A 20,358-nucleotide genomic window follows, 5' to 3' on the forward strand; every position below is an offset into this window, starting at 1 on the left:
CCTATCAAACCTAGATTGAACATAATGATGCACTGCAAATAACCCCACAGACCCATCTCCCTGTCTACGTGAAAGATTCAGTGCTCACTGTCTACACTCAGACACACTATGGGATCCCTCAAAATTGATTTGCTCTTAGTGGGTTTCTGTAAGAGGTCAATTTTGTGCACTTTAACCATTTTCCCTTGAAATATATTTTTTCTTCTTTGCTGATGCAAAAACTGCCTGTGAGCATGAATTAAAGGTGGTGACAACACTCAAAGAATCAAAAATAAGACATATATTGAGCAGTTCATTTAATATTGTCGTAAGAGAACATCTTAGAAAAAACACAGCATTTAAAAGAGGTCAGCTCTTAAACAGGAGAAAGGAAATGGAAAGCCATTAAACAGAAACAGCCATTAGTACTTACAGAGTGCTGTTGTAGCTTCTCAAATTGTGAGATGGAGCCTGACTGTAGCCAAAGGCTTGGACTAAGAATCATGTGGGACATGCTGAATGTGTGCTGACCTTTTTTATTTATTCAGACTTTCAAAGAGAAGACAATTTTTGTTTGAGCAGCTGCACTTGTACTCATTTGACAGTGAGGTATGGCCTCAAAATAATCACCAGTGACCTTAATGAATATTTAATGCCATGAAAAGTTGCATTTTTCAAGTTTGTATTGGGAAAATGATAATGTAGATGTATTTCTTTTAACTAAAAAACAGTCAGATGACAGCTGCTCATTTTTACTACTGCAGCTTGAATATATGGTCTCTCTAATTTTAATGTTGAACTGTTAAAATTCAGCCTGTGTTTTCACTGGTTAAAGCATCATATGTAAATTGCTGGAATATATTTTGTTAAATCGTCATGAGGCTGCTCATTAGATTTGAGGAGCAACGTCTCTGCTGAATTCTAAATTGACCATGTTGCACAGCAAAAAAAAAACAAAAAAAATGGTGAAATAGCCTGTGCATCCAGTATGCTTTTGCTTTTTACACAAAGTTGGATAGGATGTCTTTAAATCATTACAGTGCCTGTATACATAATATTAATGGAGTTAAAGCAAACAGGCCACATTTTATCAGAGAACTGTTCCAGGTGTCCAAATGTTTTAGTGTTAAGCATACTTACAATTGTGTCATTGCAAAATAAACTAACTTGCATACACTAGTTATTACATACCTGTAAATTTTATGATGTACTTTATGATGCACATTGTTATGGATGTAACCTGGGTTCATTGGTGTTTTGAGTCTTTCCACAATCATACACTCTCGCCAAGGCGACCCAGCTAGGGTTGATGAGGCACTAGCTTTCATCCAAGTTCAAGTGGCCTGTGTAATCCATGGACACCCCCCCCCCCCCCCTTGATCCATAGCCATCTTCATGCCTTCTCTGCAGCCATGATAGTGTCTTTGATGGCTTTTTTACTGTGTAGTCCTGTGATGTCAAGGAGATTCATGGCCCTCTAAAAAGACTGCCCAGTGAAGCCTCTGCAGGCCAGTTCAATTGGGACACATCATACACATCAAGACCATGTCTGGCTTTAGGGTAGTCACTGTGGTGGTTTGCAATCTTTCTCAAGGTTGACTCTCAGTGACGAGGAACCAACCTTGCCTGAGCCTGTGGTTTCTTCCCTAACTTGATAAATGCAACTGCCTGTCTTGCTGGACACTGTTGTTTGGCCTGGCTGAACCTCATGCTGATGGAATTGGCTACTGCCAGGACCTGGTCATAACACCACCAATAGCATCCCTCTTCCAGAGCCTTTTGGCAACAACTGAGGATGTGTTCGAGTGATCCTCATCTCTGACACAGGGAGCGTACTGGAGTCTCAGCCAACCCCCAGCAACACAGGTTGTTAAGGCTGGTAAACTTGAACTTTATCCTGAACAGCCCTGCCTTCCAGAGCTCAAGCCAAGATATCTTTCTTTCCAAAGCTTCGTCCAATCTGTTCCTCGCATCCTGCTGCATCTCCATCATCCTGCTGGAGCGCACTTCCTCTACTCCTGCTTGCCCATTTCTGTTGGACCAAGTGATGCCTATCTTTGTCATAGCAAGTTCTTGGAATGCTGCCGGGCTCGGCATGTCCAACCATCATTGATTCTACCAGAACCCTGTTCTGGCAGTCATGATTCTTTCACCAATGCCAGCTTTGGAGAATATGTGTCAGAAGAGCCTTTCTTGCACAGGGGACAATGAACTCCTCAGTGAGGCTGCTGAATGGGATCCGTAAAATGTTCTTCTAGTTGTACAAGGCAATGCTGCTGATTGATGACTGGCCTAGCCATTTGAGGGTGAAATGACTGACCTTTCCTATGTAGCCCTCAACAGTTGTCACTGGGACCTCATAGAGCAGTCAGGGCCACAGAAGACGAGGAAGGGGGCTGGTGGCTTGTTGGTAAATGCAAGCCTTGAAATTTCCTGGCAGCCTTTGTCCACTGCCATCAGCAATGACTCCAGCTCCCTATGGTTGACTGGATTGATGCAGTGGAACATAGTGGCAGATGAGCGGTATTTCGACCAGCTTGTAGGATATTCACGCATTGATCCATACACTCTCAGCAACTCTCTGCTGCTGGGCTACCTCCCCCCTTCTCCAGATCTACTTAAGGATAGACAATAAATAGACAGTCTGGATAGGTTCTGGAGCTGAGGTTGTTCTTGCAGCTTTGATGACCTCTGGCACCTCCTTCACATTAGGCTCCTTGATGTTGAACCCCTCATTTGGGTCTGACAATGTTATTAATGGTATGCATCTCACTAGTTCTTGCTCTTGTGCCCTGTCACTGTATCAACTGTTGAGATGCTGGTAAACCTCTTCTTTAGAGCATGTTAGATGTCCATAGCATTTCTGCCTTATCAGCTCCTTGGTGAAACCAAAGTGGTTAACATTGAAGGTTGCTCGCTTCCTGGCCCTCTCTCTGGCTCTCTTCCTGTGCCACTCTGCTCTGTGGAGAGTTCTTCTTGAGAATGTATCGTAATTGTGCTAATGCAGCCCTTTTTTCCATCCCTTTCCACCTTGTACTGACCGCTTAGGGAGTTTAGCTCCTACCTGAGTTCAGTGATGCTCATTTCCTGTTGCTTTGGAACACATGAGTTTCTTGCCACATGCTGCTCCTTACTGCCAAACTTTCAGCTGTGATGTTGATGGCAGTTGATGATATGAGTTAGAGCCCTTGGTCAGCATCACCTTTGCTTCATCAACTTTTAAATACACTTTTAAAATTCATCTCTCACAGGTTCTGGAAGTGTAATACTAAGTGCACTTCAAAGTAAAGCAAAGTAATTTTCATGATTAAGTGGACAGTATACAGGGCAGTATTCAGGGCAAGTTTCGTAATCATGGGACTTGTGTTGTGAGAAGTAGTGGGAAAAAAGTGACCAGAAGCTTCAGTCCAATCTTAAATGAACATGTAATAAGTCTGAATATGTCCTCTTGCTTTTCTCTGTCCAAGCTGACTCTCTGACACTAAAGGTCTTAGCTATACTCCCTCAGCTGCAAGTATTAGCTAATAACTCACTAAAATCTGTTTAACATGTATTAAAATTGGTTAAAAATTTCATGTTACTAACAAAATTCAGAGTACTTTTTTGTTTTTTGTTTTTTTGTTTTTATGGTGACTTTACATTTACATACAACAACAGACCCAGTCAACAGACACCCAAACCAACATGGCACACAGCACAGGAGATAACATTTGGCCTGGCTATATGAAACTACACAAAAAGCAATGTGGATGTATTTACATACATGTTATTGTAGCCCATTATTTTTAATGCTCCATGCTGGCAACAGCAGTATCTCAGGAATGGTATGAGAGAATTTCTTCAAATTTGGTACAAACATTCTCTTGCACTTGAGGATGAACTGGGTAGATTTTGGTGGTCAAATGTCAAGGTCACTTTGACCTCAACCACTGACTTTACTGGTGGGCAAAGCCATACAACCATGAGGCAGTAATTCTAGTTAATATGCTAAAACCTTTATCACAATAGTGACACTATTGCAAAATCCATGTTGTTGCAGAATGTAACACCAGTGACGGTGAAGAAATCCGCTGTACTGTCCACCACTGCCATTCAGCAGAGACAGTGATATTAGAATTTAAAACAATTAAATGATAAAGAAGATGGTATCACTACCGCATACTCAAAATTGAATGAATGACCCACCATGTGTCCATCTACATACAAGGGCAGCAGCCCCTGTCTTTCAAGAGATTTCATGATCCAGCATGCAGCTGCTTTATTGTGATTTACTCATCGCCGTTAGAAGATTACACTGCTGATAATGTCAATGAAAGACCATGCTGGAAATAAGTATTGTACTTTTGCATGTCATCCTTTGGATTGCTGGGGGTTTTTTTTATTGTCTTGATCCAGAAATAAATCAAATCAAAACAAATAATAAATATCTAGAAGAGCATATGAACAGTGTGCTGATATGAAAATGCAAGTCCAGTTTGATATCTCAATAACGGAAAATCAGTTTCCTAAACAATGCGTGATCACAGAGATGTGTTGTTATGTTTGGTGTTTTGCTGCTCTTTTGAAAATATCTCAAGAGATTTTATTGTACTTCCTTAGGCATCTTTTTGGAAACTAATGGCTTGAGTACTGTCCAAGTGTCAGAGTACTTCAAACTTGTTATAATCAGTGTGAAGAATACTAAAAAAATAGTATAATGCCATGGTACTGTATAGTACCATAAGTATGTGTTTTGGTATTTACTGAACTGTGTGTCTATCTGTGTGTCTGTGTGCTTTAATGTGTGTTAGCGTATTGCACATCATCCCGCAAGTCAAAGTCAATGGCCCAGTTCAATGTGTCAATCTCTGTCAGTGGGTAATTCTGAACGTGTGTTAGTTTAAATATGCTCAGGGCCTCTCAAAGTCTGGACCTCAGTCCACATCCGGACCAAGTAGCAAGTCAATCCGGACCCAGCCCACATCGTCAGCTGGCTGCCCGCAGGTTACATGCAACCCACCGCAATCCCATCCAGCCCGCAGAATATTTATGAATTCAGAATATGCTGACATCTAACTTTACTTACCAGTGGAAAAGGTCTAGTCAGTCCTGAGAGTGATGGATGAGCCAATGAGCCAATCTCATGGAGAATCACAAAGCTTGTCTATTAGATGCAAGAGGCGCCGCTTGGGTTTATTTTCATTGGCCAGCTGTGGTATGAAGTCCCAGAAGAGTAGTTTTTTGTTTTTTGTCATTCATTGGTAATTAATTAAACTGTGGGGGGGTTTTTTGTTTCGTTTTTTTTTGGAGCACTGACTGCCTCCCGCAGAGGTCTTTTCTGGTTAAATATCATAAAGGATTTTCTATGTCTGTTCATACAGATATAAATTCAGAAAAGTAACTTCTCTGATGTACATGGATGTGAAGCATGTACTTAATCATTTGTATGTTCTGCAGTTAGCTCATCATTTGACAGTATTAAGGATATAGCATATAGTTAATACTGAGTAAATGTGTCTATTTACATGATGCCCATAACCAGACACTGGCTGTCTGAATGGTAGATTGTTAATGTAAAATCAGATTAAGGACAACTTGTTGCACAGCGATGCTGTCTGTTCCAGGACACTGTGTAATCTTCCTTACAGTGATTAAATTCACATTTATTCTGCTCTTTGTTCAGGCTGGAGGATTTTGGATAAATCAAGAACCACAATTTCACTTGAATTTGAGAACTGGCTGGTTTTCTAATTCTTAAAGGAACTGTTGAAATAAAATTATTGGGTGTGGTGCTGCTCTGTCCTGATCTGTTTCTAGAGCCATGACAAAAGAGAACTAGATAGGTCAGATGTGCAGTCTTAGGAGATGATGTTGTGTTGCAGAAATCTAATAATAATAAGAGAATAGCTCCACACACTCGGGCTTAAAGGTTACCATTAAGGATGTTTGTGTGCTTGGGCATTATGTTTGTTTGTGTGGATTTGATAGCTTCGTAGTATTGTATGTTGTGGTGATGTTCAGGTCGGTTGTGTAAATTTGTGGTGTTACCTTGCAGTGCAGCAACCATAACTTTGAAACAGTGCTTTCAAAATATGTGATTGTGACTTTGATTATCCACTTATCTGAAAAAAGCAAGATAGATACACAAGTGGATTGTTCTATTATTCTATCTTTTGAGGGGATTTTGAATGTCACTGCCATACTGTAGGTAACATAAAAATAAGACGATTGTGGACAGAAAAATGACCATCTTGTGCCTGTTATGAAGACTTCCGAGTTATCTCTCACTACTTACTAGTAGTGAGACAAAATACTAACATTTTTTCTGATCTGAGTGTCGTCCTTACTATAATTATAGATATATTCATATTGAAGCATGTCCTTTTCTCAACATAGCACCTGAATTCACCTTTGTCAGAATAACCTGTGCAGTTGCAGATACTGTTTTCTAAACACGCTTTTAATAACAGTTTGCAGTGTGAATAGCAAAATCCAGTTTATAGCTTTCTATGTAAGCTTTTATTTTTCTCCTTTTTGTTGCTTTTAATGCATAGATATGCATAGATGTCTAAAATCTTATCTAAATCTCTTGCTATAATGCTTCTTAAAGTGTGGTCACGGTAAATATCAACCTCTTGTTTTTGGAGAATAAGAGAATGCAAATGCAGATGGCTGACCTCCTTTACAAGGCCAAGGGTGGCTTGACGAGATCGACCTCGTCCCTGCTGAGTTCTCCCCCCACCATACAGACCTTTCTCCCATACACACAAACTCACTTACACACATACACACCGGGCAGAAAGTTATGCTTCCTCCTGCACACGAATATAACTTGAGTGCGACCCTGGGGACACCAGGACCCTTTGCTCCAGATGGCCAAGGCTCCTCCAGCCCTGCCTGACAGCCTATCACAATCCTCCACAGTCAGTGAGGATCCAGCCACCCTGGACTAACCAACCTTGACACGCCAAGCTCTCAGTGGCAGACACATAAAAATACAACACTCTACCAGACGGAATATAAAGCAATACACAAGTTCCTCTTTATATTCTGGGATCCTGCATATAATGTGTTCCCTTTACTGCAACACAGGCTGATATTTTCATTTGTGTCACAATAAGAATGCCTTTATGGACTCTCATTTAGTGTTATATCTTTATTTTAAGTGGAATTTAGTTGTATGTACCCATTAGCATGTCATAAAACACGCGTTATTCACTCTTCTGCTATTATTCTTGGTATTCATAATATTTTACATTAGATGACCAAGAACAAATATAGCTGGATTCTGAACTGAAGAAATTTAATTTGGCAGAGGCATTAAAATACATGCTCTGTCCTCCCTTTCTTGATGTCAAAGAGTTGAGCAGATAGAGCAGCTTGCTTTGGTTGCTGGTCTTTAATGAGATGTACTATGTAACTGAGTGTCATCTCTGGAACAAGGAAAACATCTGCAAATGGTTTTGAATGACCAATAGAAAGCATATAAGGACAAAATCACGTTCAAGACAGGTCATAAATAATCAATGAAGCAGAGGAAATGTAATCACTAATGCTGTCTAAAACGTTCAGTTTTGCCAGGTAAATGTCAAATATAACAACCTTTCCACAGCAGGTTCTAAAGGCATCAGCACCATTTCACATTTTAATAATTAACACAATCTCCTGATTGAAAGCTGACCTTAGATCAGCCAACATATACCCTGAAGTCTGAAATTAGCATTCATCAGAAGATCATTTGCATTGTTTATTTTTTTACCACCAGGTGTTTCCTGAATGCCATGTTTTTGGATAAAATGTTGAATCTCTGCAAAAAATCTGCAAGATGGTGCAGACAGCTACAACAAAAACAAGTAATCACCTCCCGCTCCTGTGACAGCTTTTACGTCTTCATTGTTAGTAATATCTATCGACCTGACAAACCTTCAGATAGGCTGTGATATACAGAGCGGCACAGTATGAGCACAGGAGGTGTAATTATAGATCTGACACTTTTTCTTCTTTCAGTTTCAACAACATCACGTTTGAATTTTCTCACAGCCCCCACCAGTTTAAAGCAAGTGAGAAGAGCATTGTAATTAAATCTAGATCTTGGTTTTGTAATAATATTTTCCTGGGAGCTGTCTAGTAAACCCCACCCTTATTTGTGGGTGAAACAGTAACTTGGTTTTGTGCGTTTACCCTGTTGCTTCTCTAAGAAGCTGAGCTGCTAACACCAACCATCTGAATGTCCACTTCTCTTTCAAAACACTTTATCTTGCTTTTTCCGCCTGGGGAGTGAAAGATATGCAAAAGAGATGTATACTGTATAATGTTACCTATCTCAACCGTCTGCCGTAATTGCAAACAGAAAGCTCTGTTATAGGACAGACCAGGACAAGAGGAGCCAGGCTGAGGCTCTTGGAGGAGAGACAAACACAGCCACGTCATCCTCCCCATTCTGCAGTTTATCATTGTTCAGCTGTGTGGTGTCATCTTTCCTGGTAATTAGCCTGCAGCGCTCCATCTTTTTAGTGATGGAAGGGCAGCCGTGTTATTAGAGGAGGTTGGTCCGGAATACGCTGTCGACACACACGCTCTCATGTAGGCGGAACATGCCTCTTTCTGAGCATCCTTGTGGTTCTGTTGCGGAATTATTTGAATGCAAAGCAAGTCAACCAATTGATCAGAGAGGTTTGAATTGAAGCCCAGAAGTAAAATGCAGGCTGTCTGTGGTTAGACTTGGTAGAGAGGAGAGAGAAAGAGGAAGGTGATGCATGGGACAGGAGTGCTAATATGGCTCATTACTGAGGTGTGATGTCAGCACCTGACGATATTAATTAAACATATCTTTAACTCCTGATAATCTCAACTGTCCATCCCCTCTCTCCAAGCCTGTTGAATTGTACTACTATAAAACACCATCTACTTCTGTTGAGTCATATTACCTCATTCATCATTATACCTACTCCCAAAGCCTTAAGCTTGATTTACAGTTGCACATTAAAGGGTTACCTCATAGCTTCAATGGCTGCTTATGTAATTACACATAAGCTATGGTGGTGATGGAGATGTCGCTTGGGGAACACCAGAATTGCGTTCGTCTCCTTGTGTTTTTTCCCACAAGTGTCTGATGCTGGTGGAGGTTTTGACAGTGAGGAAGTTGAAGAGTTCCTCAGTTACAGTAACTTTGTATCTATTTCAGTAATAAACACCTCCACTGTAAACCTTCTCACAGCTTCATTAGACAAGACCAAATAGAAGTTGACTTGATGTAACTCCAGTTACAGTATGTAAGTAACTTTACATGCATAGCACACACTGTCACAAGCGAGTTGCTATAAGAAATATGATTAAGGCAGGACACACTTGATCATGATACATCGTGTTGCTGTGGTGCTGTCTACCGTATGGGAGAATTCAGACACTGCAAGCATAAATCTGGCTGTAAATGGCCTCAAGAAAGTGTCACTTTGTCATTTTTAGGGTTATTCCAATTGCAAAATCCATTTATGAATGCCATATATATCGTCCAGTGGGGCACCAAACACACCTTGAGCAGCTACTCCGTCAGAAATGCAACAGAAGAAAGCAACTGGTGTGTCTGTTCACAGTGCAGCCAAACACACGTCACCTCTGATTTATTCTAATCTATGTAGACTTTTAACAGTGTCATATTGAGTATGTCCAGAGTGTAAAAGAAAATGCAATTTGATCCCATGCAAGACACCAGTAAGAGTGAAAACTCCTACAGTATACAGAGACCATCGGGGAATGCAGATAGACTGAAAGGCTGTAGAACGTCATGAGGAAAATACACAGACAATATAACAACAGTAAAACAATGTTTCCATCAGTGAAGACATCATTTTATTGTGGTCAAAATGTGACGTTTTACTCCCAAGTTTTCCTCCCCGCTGTTGATGCTTGGCTTTAGGGTGATGAGTGACTGCTGGCGTAGGTAGTGAGAGCAGAGCATCACCCGCTCCGTACCACCCCCACCTCTGGAAACTGGGAGCTGCCAACAACCTCTTAGCAGTTTGCAATTGGTGCTTAAGATTCTGTTTCCACGTGGAAAGCGTTGGTCCCTCCTCCCTTTCTCTCCCCGAACCTCTCCCTCCCTCCGTCTCTCTCTTTCTCCATCCCTCCCCTTGCTTTTGTGGCTCACGGAGACCTGACTTTGCTGTGCAGACGCTCTCCCTCCCACAGCATCATCCCGTCTTTCCTCCTCCCTCTCTTTTTTGCTCTCGCCTGTGCGCTACAGTCCGCTGATAAGGAGCACTCAATCCAGATGGGCAGCAGCTAGAGCCGTTTTGGCTGTCACTGCAGACCAGAGAACATTATTACTTCACCTGCCGTTATGTTTGCCTCTATTTGGTATGCCAAGAAGCTAGGGAGACGACTTGTACAGAACAGCCGGAAAGCTAAAATGCTGAAAGAAAAGGTAGGTTTGCCACTGTGCGTGCTTTGCTGATTTACTTGGGGTGACAAAACAGGTAGAGAATACAATTTCATGTCATATCTGTATGAAAGACACTTCTGCTGAGCTCAGCTCCACTAACGCATCCTTTCATATAGTCATTTTCATGAATGGTGTTGCTCTTTATATCAAGATGTTGGATGCTGCAGCAGGTAGTGCTGCTTCAGTTCACCTGTTGATTAATAGCGTTGTTGATGTCTGTGTTAGTGTTTGACTTTGGGGGTAAATAGTTGACTTTGCTCAATTGCGTCCTTTCTGCCTCATTTGAGAGGCAGAATGAGCAACAAGGGACACGGACCCTGCTGCCTGCAAAGCCAAATCTTGTATTTTCACCCTGTCTTTGTACCGGGAAACTCAGAAGCTCATCTCAACTCATTAAGCAACAGCACATCACTTATCCCACTCATTCTCTCCCTGAGCAACAGATTTCTTTCCCGACATCTTTGAAGTCATCTGCTTTTAGCGCAGCCAAGTTTTGACACTGCAGACACTGCTGTCACAAGCCAATTCTCCCGCTGGAGTCATCTGATGGATGAACCTGACTGCAAATTTACTACACTGACAGGGCAGAGTTTTTCTCTGTCGCCTATGGACACTCATTTTTTTCAGTAATGCTGTTTACACTCATCTTGAAAAGCGTAAGATGTTTTGCCCAGGGGAAACAAATATGATGTGGCTGAATGTAGGAACGTAAAACGTATACTTAGTCAGACTTTTGCCCTGCTAGGGTCGTGGCTGAAGACGGTCAGTCCAGAGTTCTCTAACAACTTCAACAATTTTTCTTGGAACACAGTACGGTAGATATTTGGCTGAATTCTTCACCTCCCAGTAAGAACCACCATCAGGGCAAAATTTCATTTGGCCTCATGACAAGTAAATAAATGTTGTGAAATTCAGTGTGGATGCCCATTGGGAATAAAGCTAATGTGTTTGGTGACCCATGCATCATCCCTACATGTCCACAGGTCCACAGAGGATTCAGATGTAATGAAATTTACTGAACATATGCCGGCTTCCCAGCGGATAACCCCTTTTTTTTTCATTTTGGCACTTCCTGTGCTGTTTTCTAGCACTCTCCTTAGCTTTGTACAGAAGCCATCCCATAATCTAAATTGCACGTTGCCAAGAAATCTTCTGTGCACATTCACGTTCCCATATAGATGAACCCTCTCCTCCAGTGCCACTCAGGACAAACTTTGAAACTTTAAGCCAGCTCTTGGTCAGGCTCCAGTCAGCTGTTCTGTCCAGCACGTTTGTGAGGTGTGTTGAGTTGTACGGTCTCTAGCGGTTGCTCGTGGGGCTTTAGACTGTTAACCCTGCTTTCCTATCAGATGCGCAAGGATCTGCAAGGTTCTGTCACCAAGGTTCATCTAAATTGAACTTTGACCCCCAAATAACCTGACCTCCATGACATGCATCCAGTGGCATTCAGGTATTAACAGGAGGTGGATGTTATGATGGTAGGCAGAAAGAGAAGCAAATTTTCTACTTGTTGGGTAAGTAAATCTCAAGCATGGCAGAAGCTAGCAGAGAGGATGGAGACACCAGGTTAGAAGAATGTATTGTGTAATATCATATTTAGTTACTTTGTAGGACGGGTAGTGCTCCACAAATCCTACATTGAAACATCCTCAAAATATGTGCTCTAGGTAGACTAGGTATCCAAAGATGGCGGAACGTTCTGTTGATCATGCCTACACACATGTAGAATTTCAACTCATTTACATATGAGAGCTGCCCAACTAGCAAGTGCAGTCATCTGCTGTTGTTCCCTGTAGGCTGCCTGGTGTGGCTGCATTCTTCTCTTGCCATCAAGCAGTACCTGAACATCACTTCAGCCTTTAACTATCACACAATACTTCTGTCCTTGCTCAAAGGTACCTCAGAAGTAGCTGCTGAGTGACACTGGACCAAGATTCTCATTCGCTACCAAAAACTGTTTGTCTCAACTGTTGTTTTCAAGCCAAGCAAGAAATAGTCCTTCTGTCTCTTGTCACACTGTCATGCACTTACCCTGCTTTTGTCATCACAAGTGTGATCTCTCAACTTCCACTGTGGACTGCCTCACCAATAACTGCAGCATCAGTCCTACTGATTATACTCCAGCTCCACACGTAATCTGTGACCCCCCGAAGTGTGTGTGCCAAGGCCACATTCATATGAACAAAAAATGCTGCTTGGCAACCAGCATTTGTGCGTGTGTTTGTGGCGTATGGAAGGGACGAGGTGGAGGCTGAGTGCTGTAGTAGAGTGTTTGTATTTTACATTAAGCCCCAGGTTGAAGGGGGGGGGGCAGTAATGCACACTATGCATGGAAATGATGAATTTGCAAACAACGAAGGATTAGCAGAAATGTGGCCACCCGTAGTGCATACATTTTGTCCTCCCTGACACTTTTCTCTAACACTAGCCTTAATTTTAACTTTTCACTTGTTGTGTAACAGAGACTCTCATATGATGGTATCAGTGCAGTAATATCAAGTTTTTCTGTGTGTGTATGTTCATTCATGTGAAAAATATAAAGATTGGAGGTGAGGGTTTTGAGTACTCTTACCCAGGCCACATGTCAGTCTTAAGAAAATGACCTGCTGGTAGGACTGTGGAGGTATCTGCATGTGAGTTTGTATAAAGCACATGCATTGTATGTGTGTATGAGTGATGATGCATAAAGCACTGACAGAGGCACACAAGAGTAGACTTTCCCCAGCACAGATGGGCAGTAAGTGGAGCTGTGTGTTGTGTGTGATACTTTAAACCAACAGATTTCTTGTTTTTTGACAGGTTCCAGGATTTCACACTGGATATCTGTCCTGAACTGACTGTGCATACAGTGTTTGACAGTTTCTGATTCTCAAGAATTCACTTAACATAACTGATTTGTTGTCTGTCCAACAACTGCTTGGTAACGTCCTCCTCCCTTTGAAAGAAACAGCAATGTTTAAGTTTGATGCTTTAGAGTAGGACCCAAAGTCAGAAAACAATATTGAGCTGAAGCCCTACAATTCAATGTCAAGTTCAAACTATTGAATGAAACAGAAGATAAAACTAATGCAAGCTGGTCTTCCATGTCATTTTCTGTATCAGTCGAATCAGATGTTACTTGGTCCTCTGTGCTCTATCAGAAATATTTCCTTTATTTTCCTTTCCTTTCCAGGACAAATGATTTCGCCCACACTGCTTAGAATTCTGTCACGATTAAAACAGACACCTCACCTGTAGCAGAACAAGTCCATGCAGTGGTGCTTTGAAATCAAATTGGAAAAGAACTCTTTTCAATTACTGGGTCTGCACAATCCGTGCCGCATCTAAATTTATCCGTGCGTCAACTCCTCACAGAAAAAGCTGCTTAATTTCCTCTCTGAATAAATGATTTAAAGATTCTTATTTCCACTGACTAGACTGTTACTTTTGTATGGGATTTTCTACAATAAGGCCATCCACAGAACTTTATTCATTTGAAAGTTTCTCTCAGATTTATTTGATTTTTGTTTTTTTTGTTGTTTTTTTTTTTCAAATAATTGTAGGAGAGGTTCAATTGTAGAAAGGCTTTAAAGAGTGGGTCATAAGTAGAGTTACTGTATGGCAGGATGTCCATGCTGTGATGTTTTCTAGATTTTCTACAGTACCTCTGTATATTTTATCAGTCTGCTGTCTCCCACAGAGGCTCAGTTGAAAGCTGTTTCACCGAAATTCAGTGCACATTTATTATGTAGTGCTAGTAACAAAAGGAAACGACAATTGGAGAAAGAAATGAATTGAAGGGCTTTATCTAAAATTGGACCACAGATATCAGGTTATATTATGGTCAGTGAGATGAGCAAAGCAGTGCTCGTGAGGTGGGGAATGAGTCACCAGCTGACATAGAGCAAAGGATGGCTTTTGCCTGATAAGATGGGGTTATACAGTATGATGTTGGCCATTTTTGTGTCCAGTGTATTACAGGTGTTGTCTGTGGTAAAAGCTCTCTCAGGACCATAACTGAAGAGGAGGTGAAGAGTAAATAACCAAAGACGAGCCACATGAAGTGACTCAAGGTAATTTGATTTCTGCAGTTCCAAATGAGCAGTGAGTCCACAGTCAATGGATCCTTTATTTGTCTTTATATTGAGGCGTCCTCATGGCCTATGGGGGTCTTTGTTGCTTGCGTACTCTGTCTATGGTTGTTTTCTGTCTGTCTCTATACTAGTATCAACTGTCCAATAAACAGGGCGAGTGAGAGCCATGGAGGACTACCTGGCTCTCCACTTCAAATGTGACTTGCTCTTCAAACACCCCAAATTAATCTGTCTCTACAGCTGTCCACAGCAAACTCTGCTTTATTTCAAAGGACTTAGCCAGGATCCAGCAACCCCCACAGCTGTTGGATGGCTGTCTGCTGTCAGAGATATCGTAATTACAAACTGAGCCCACATAAATAAGCCAACAAAGTAATACATAAATATGACAGAGGAGGGTTTTGTGTAATGCTGGAGTTGCAGAGATGTAACACTGGCCACAATTTACGAAGTAATTTCATAGGAATATATTTTTTACAGCAGGAAGTCCTTGAAGGTCCCACAAGCCAGAATTGAGACTTACAGAAGTCTTATTGTTGGCCACCTGAAGACAGCATGTGCTGCAGCATTAGCTGAATGGGGAGAGAGCAGAGGTAAAGCCAGCAGAGAGCTGCTGTATCCACACTCATACTGTATGCTTATTGTATGCTTATTCTTTGAGCAGGCAGTGGTGTAATCTGCTGAGAAATGCTCTTTGAGTAAACAAACTGCTGACATTGCCTGTACAGTGGCAAAATCTAATCTATGGACATAATTTGGAATGCTTGTAGCCTGGGTTTGACTGGTGTGGCAGTGGGAGTTTGATCTGAAGCAGCTGCATGTCAGTGGGGAGAGTATGGGTCATGTTTAGGTAACGTTCACTGTCAGCATCACCTGAGTGACACCTGTTTCCTAGAGCCTCCTCAAACACAGTCATCACCATGGACCATCCTGTTCCTTTGTTAGCACTGCGTCCAACTGAACAGTAGCTGTTGCCTCAGCCTTTCCAAGCTGCACTCACAGAAACTGAAAAGAAAGCTTTTGTTTCCTTTTGGTCTCCTCTTTGTTTTTGAGTGTTATATTGAGTAATATCAATCGATCGGACTGTTTTATAGGATTTCAAACAGCTGAGTACCAAAATATTGAGATGATTGAAAGAGAATCAAGTTAAATTTTAATAATGTAAGTTATTTATCTGTAACATCAGACCTCACAAATACAACTATAGGCTTAGTTTTCTGTTTCATATAGATATCAAACCTCTGGGCTCTGATTACTGATTTTTGACATTTTAGAGACACTTTTTCCACATATCTGTTCTCTCCTGCCTCTCTTCCATTTTCCATTCTCATGGATTAACTTGCTCTTTGTCCAATCTCTCCCTCTCTCTCTCCCTCTCTCTCCCCCTCTCTCATCTCTCTCCTTCCCCTTCTCCCTCTCTCACCCCCCCCACCCCTTCTCTCTCTCTCTCTCTCTTTCTTTCTTTCTCTCTCTCTCTCTCTCTCTCCCCTCTGTGGTTGTTACTCTCATGATGTGCTGGTGGCAAAGCAGCCATTTGCTGTGTGGGAACCAGCTCCTCTCTGTAATGGATGTGCACTCCAATAGCATGATAGCCAAGTGGGTTTTTGAGAGGGCTGATGTCAAGCATCTGAAGAACCGAGTGACATGCAAACATGGCTGTTTGTGATGGGGATTTCTGCTTGATTCTGTCTTGTATTTTTGAAGCCTGTCATCCTGCTTACCCTTTACCTTGTTTTATGTGTACCTGCAAGTTGTTATCAGTGTCACACCAGGCACGTCTAATCCTGCAGTCATCCAGCATTGAAGCAGAGAGCGTCGCTGCTTCCAGGCAGCCCGGGCCTGAGGCCTGAGTTGTTCCAACATCCACACATCCTCCTGCAGCCTGATCCACTGCAAGACAGGCATGGAGTAAATGAAGAAGACACATGAGAGGCCATTGTATGGCAGAGACATGGTCGTGGGCTGCACATGAGCGAAGAGGTCATTGACAAATGAACAAATGAAAGAGAACACAAAGTGGGAGAGGGAAGAATCGGAGGAGACAGACAGGTAGATGAGGCCGCTCATCTCTCTCTTTTTGGGCTGAATCTCTTCTCTCTGATTGCTCCAATCACAAAAGAGTGAGACAAAAGGTTAAAGCCACTCTATTCTGAGAATTTTCAATTACCCTCGAGCCAGTGTTCGTCATTGTATTCGATTCCCCTCCCTCTGCAGTGACTGTGTTGTTGTTTCCATTTGGTTTCTTGCTCATTACGGCATGTTTCTGTTTGGATGGGTGTATGTTTGTTTGGCATAGGCCACTGTTGCTCCACCTCTTTTGCTGACGTGCTCCATTGATCTGTCTCTAATCTAGTTTTGGCTTCCTGACAGAGCTGACTTCCCTCAGGCATTAATTACGCCTCCATGTGATTTATATCAGTGGGTTCCAGCACCCAGCACTCTTCTCTGCCTAATCCAATCGGATCCACGTCTGTGGCCCAGCCACTGCAGCTCTCACCCAATCAGATATATTGAGTATGTGTCGCAAGTGTTTCCCCTTGCTTACACGCCCCTAGAGCAATATCACCCATCTGTCCTAGACAGTTCCACTACATCCATTGTTCTAAAGTCCTCCCATGTAAAGAATGCACTGTGGCGCACCAAAGCTGTAAAGAGGCCAGATGTGTCCAGTGCAGAGCCTCTAATCCACACTCCAACTCCAGCTCATGGATGAGAAGTTGATTTTGAAAACAGGATAAGCTGGTATCTAGAGGTACAGCTGATCCATGGATTATTTTACTTTTGAAGACGTTGTGGGCAATTACTGAACTTTTTTTTTTTCAATGGGATATCTTTACTAAAACAGGATGTGTAGTTGCTTGTAGAAGCTGTCTGATCTGCTTGGTGACCTCTGTCAGTCAGCTCCAAGATGAGCTTTATGGGCAAGCAACGATGGGACAGCATGATCAACAACTCATCCCTGGGCTACACTTTGTATGGAGGAAGCGTCCCGAACCTTCTATCCCCTCCATGTTCTGACGGCCTGGGGACCCTCAAGAAGAGACTGTCCATGGACGTCCTGCGGGGCTGGGCCCCGGACCTTGGTAGCCTCAGTATGGGCCTCAATCTCAATTTGACCCCAGTGAAATGGCCCTCACTAGTTACTGTCTGCAAGTGGAAACAGACCCTGACAGAGAAGCTGAGGAAGAGACACTGTGGCACTGAGGACGAATCACAGGTTAGAAACCTTGGACGTGCCAGCAGCTTGGAGACTGACTGATGTCCTTTGGTTGGAAAGTCTTAATTAAATACTTTCGGAATGTTCAGGTTTTTATTGAACCACTCTTTCAAGCCCTTTAGCTAATGAGTGTGACTGATTGACCATGCCTGGTATACATAAGTGTATCTGTAAGATACTAGCTTACAAATTTTACTTTGTGAACCTTTATTTAACTGTATTTGAGTCCCACTGAGATTAAAACTCCTCCTCATGGGCACCCTGGTCAAGAAAGTAGCATCAAAATAGACAAGATGCAGACAAACAAGAAGTACAAAATAAAAGCACATGAGACGAGCAAAGGCAGCAGGCTCACAGGAGAAAGCTATTTTAATCTTGACCAAATAAAGAAAGCTCCTTAATGACTCTGCCACAAGATTCTTCTTTGTTGCTTTTAAACACACTGAGAGACCAACTACATTAACAACAATAACGAGACCATCCACCGATCCTCTGACTTCACAGACTGTTCCGTCTCTTATATGAAGTGTAATTTGAAATGTAACTTTCCAACAAGTTCCTTAAATTGATGGAGTTCATCAGATAGAAGGTATTTTTTATTAGACTTTACAGCTAGTGGAGGAGCAGGCTGGTGTTCTGTCGCACCATCAACTTTAGTTTAAGTTTATTTCCACTCTTCTCTTTGTTGTGTCACGAACATATAGTGCTTTAATGTTTTCAGTATCTTATATTACAGTATAAATGGAAATGCCTTAGCAAGTGAAGCTGTTGGGCTATAAGGATGGTGAGTTCAGTCCTCTTGTATATAAATGTATTTTGTATATGTTTAGAATAGTGATGACGATGACCGGATACATTAGTAAGAGTATGGAATACTTTTGACAATATGAGCTTTGCATTCAGGCCAACTCAGTATTAAACGTCCCCAAATATGACTCAAAAAGGTTTATGATAAATGATTAACTACTTTGACAAGACATCACTGGGACGTCTTCCAAAGAGGCAATTAAAAGGTTGAACAATAATATTGTTACATTCTGTTTATAGATGCTTTTCTTGATGAATGAAATCAGAGAAAATCAAAACGCATGCAGGCGCAAAGTAGCTCAGGATATTAAAGAGATCATGAAAGCGAATTTAAGAAGGTGAGTTTTACGTAAATTCTCCAACACAGATAAAAAAAGATATAGTCCCATGATGCTTTTAAAGATCCTCAGAGAGGGGGCAGCCATGTAACCCCAGGTCCAGTGTTTGGCCCTGGATGGTGGGACAAGAGGTTGACATCAGAGGATTTGAGGCTGCAGGAATTAGTGTGGCAGTGGACAAGGTGGGTGAGGTAGGCGGAGGGCTTTGTGAGAGAAGAGGAGAGGTCTGATATGAATCCCTTGTGGGATATGGCGCCAGTTTTAGGAGTTTCAGGAAGCAGACTGTTCTGTTGATGGTGCATGACAGTGTACCATGACCTTAGCAGTAGTGATAGTAGTCATATTTACCATTAAAAAACCGCATTGTACACTGTTCTCCATGATGAACAGTTGGATATACAGTGCAGTTTTTAAGTATTTCAACTGTGGCACATTTTCTCTTGATATAGCTCTGTACTTCAGCGTGTGGTGTGGTGTTAAACAATGAGGACAGAGCTAAAGTGCTCACTTTCAGCTTAAACTAAAGGGAATTTGCATCCATAACGTTGTAATCAATGTCCTGCTGCACACTATGGTAATGGATGTGAATACCCTCAAACACTCTGAGGGCTGAAAGTCAACTAACCAGTTCTTAAGTCACTGTGTCCTTCCATATGCAGTGTACTGCATATTTAAAAGAATACACGTGTCACATACTCACACACTGCTCTGTATCAACTGTTGGCTACTGGAGCTTCCTCTGTTACTACAACAGCTTTCTGTCAGTAAGTCAACAGTTTATATCAGTTGGTTTGTCTTTAAGGAGTCTTTTAGCCATTTTGGAAACCCAGTTTGCTTCATTTAAATGTATTACAGTACCTTTGCTGCTCAGTGATCGATGCTCTCCTTACTAGTAGGTGTAAACAGGTTGTCTTGGGTCTTCAGTTTTTGTTTGTGTGGAGCTGTTACCAGCTCAGCCAAGATGTTTGCAATTGTGAGTGCCTAAAATTCAAACCTGGGTGGGATGTTTTAAGCAGTCAGGTTAGTCAGCTTCACTTGCTTGAAACGTACAAAGCTGTTGTCCAGATGGCTCCTGTTTAATCTCTGCTGTTTTGAATACAAAATTTGTATTATTGTACAGAAATACTTTTTATGACTATTCACATAGAAAGAAATTTTACTGATGTCCAGAAATATGTCAATTTAAAAACAATGCAAGCCGTGACAGGAAATGAGACCAAACTTTCATTGTCTAAATTAGATCAACTAAATTAGATCAACTTTTAACTGGATTCAAGCCTAACTAACTGTGCCACGCTACCATCAGTAGCTAATAGAGCTGTTTCACTTATACTTCCTGTAAGGCTTTTATTGGGAAGCTGCTGCAGGTGGTGTTGAGTTTGCATCACATAAGAGCATGTTTTTTAATGTCACGTAAATGTCTCTGGACTAGATTAGATTATTCCAGACTCAATTCCAAGTCCACAAAGACAGCTGACAAGTGAGAAAAAAAATAACGGCTAGAATGTAAATGCACAACCTTCC

General features: G+C 41.7%; 1 protein-coding gene across 32 annotated transcripts in view; it reads left to right on the forward strand.

Moving 5' to 3' along the window:
- The window catches only part of dlg2 (discs, large homolog 2 (Drosophila)), a 193,289-nt gene that overhangs the window by 106,479 nt on the left and 66,452 nt on the right, over positions 1-20,358 (forward strand). The window contains exon 1 of one of the 32 annotated variants that reach the window (XM_076750307.1): positions 1,889-17,689. The exons of the other annotated variants lie outside the window; for them this stretch is intronic. Within the exon in view, the coding sequence (XP_076606422.1) occupies positions 17,381-17,689 (309 nt within the window). The 5' untranslated portion in view covers positions 1,889-17,380. Of the gene's footprint in view, positions 1-1,888; positions 17,690-20,358 lie in introns of those variants that run through there. 32 annotated transcript variants of the gene reach the window in all.

The sequence above is a fragment of the Chaetodon auriga genome, chromosome 15 (assembly GCF_051107435.1).
Source record: "Chaetodon auriga isolate fChaAug3 chromosome 15, fChaAug3.hap1, whole genome shotgun sequence".
NCBI lineage: Eukaryota > Metazoa > Chordata > Actinopteri > Chaetodontiformes > Chaetodontidae > Chaetodon > Chaetodon auriga.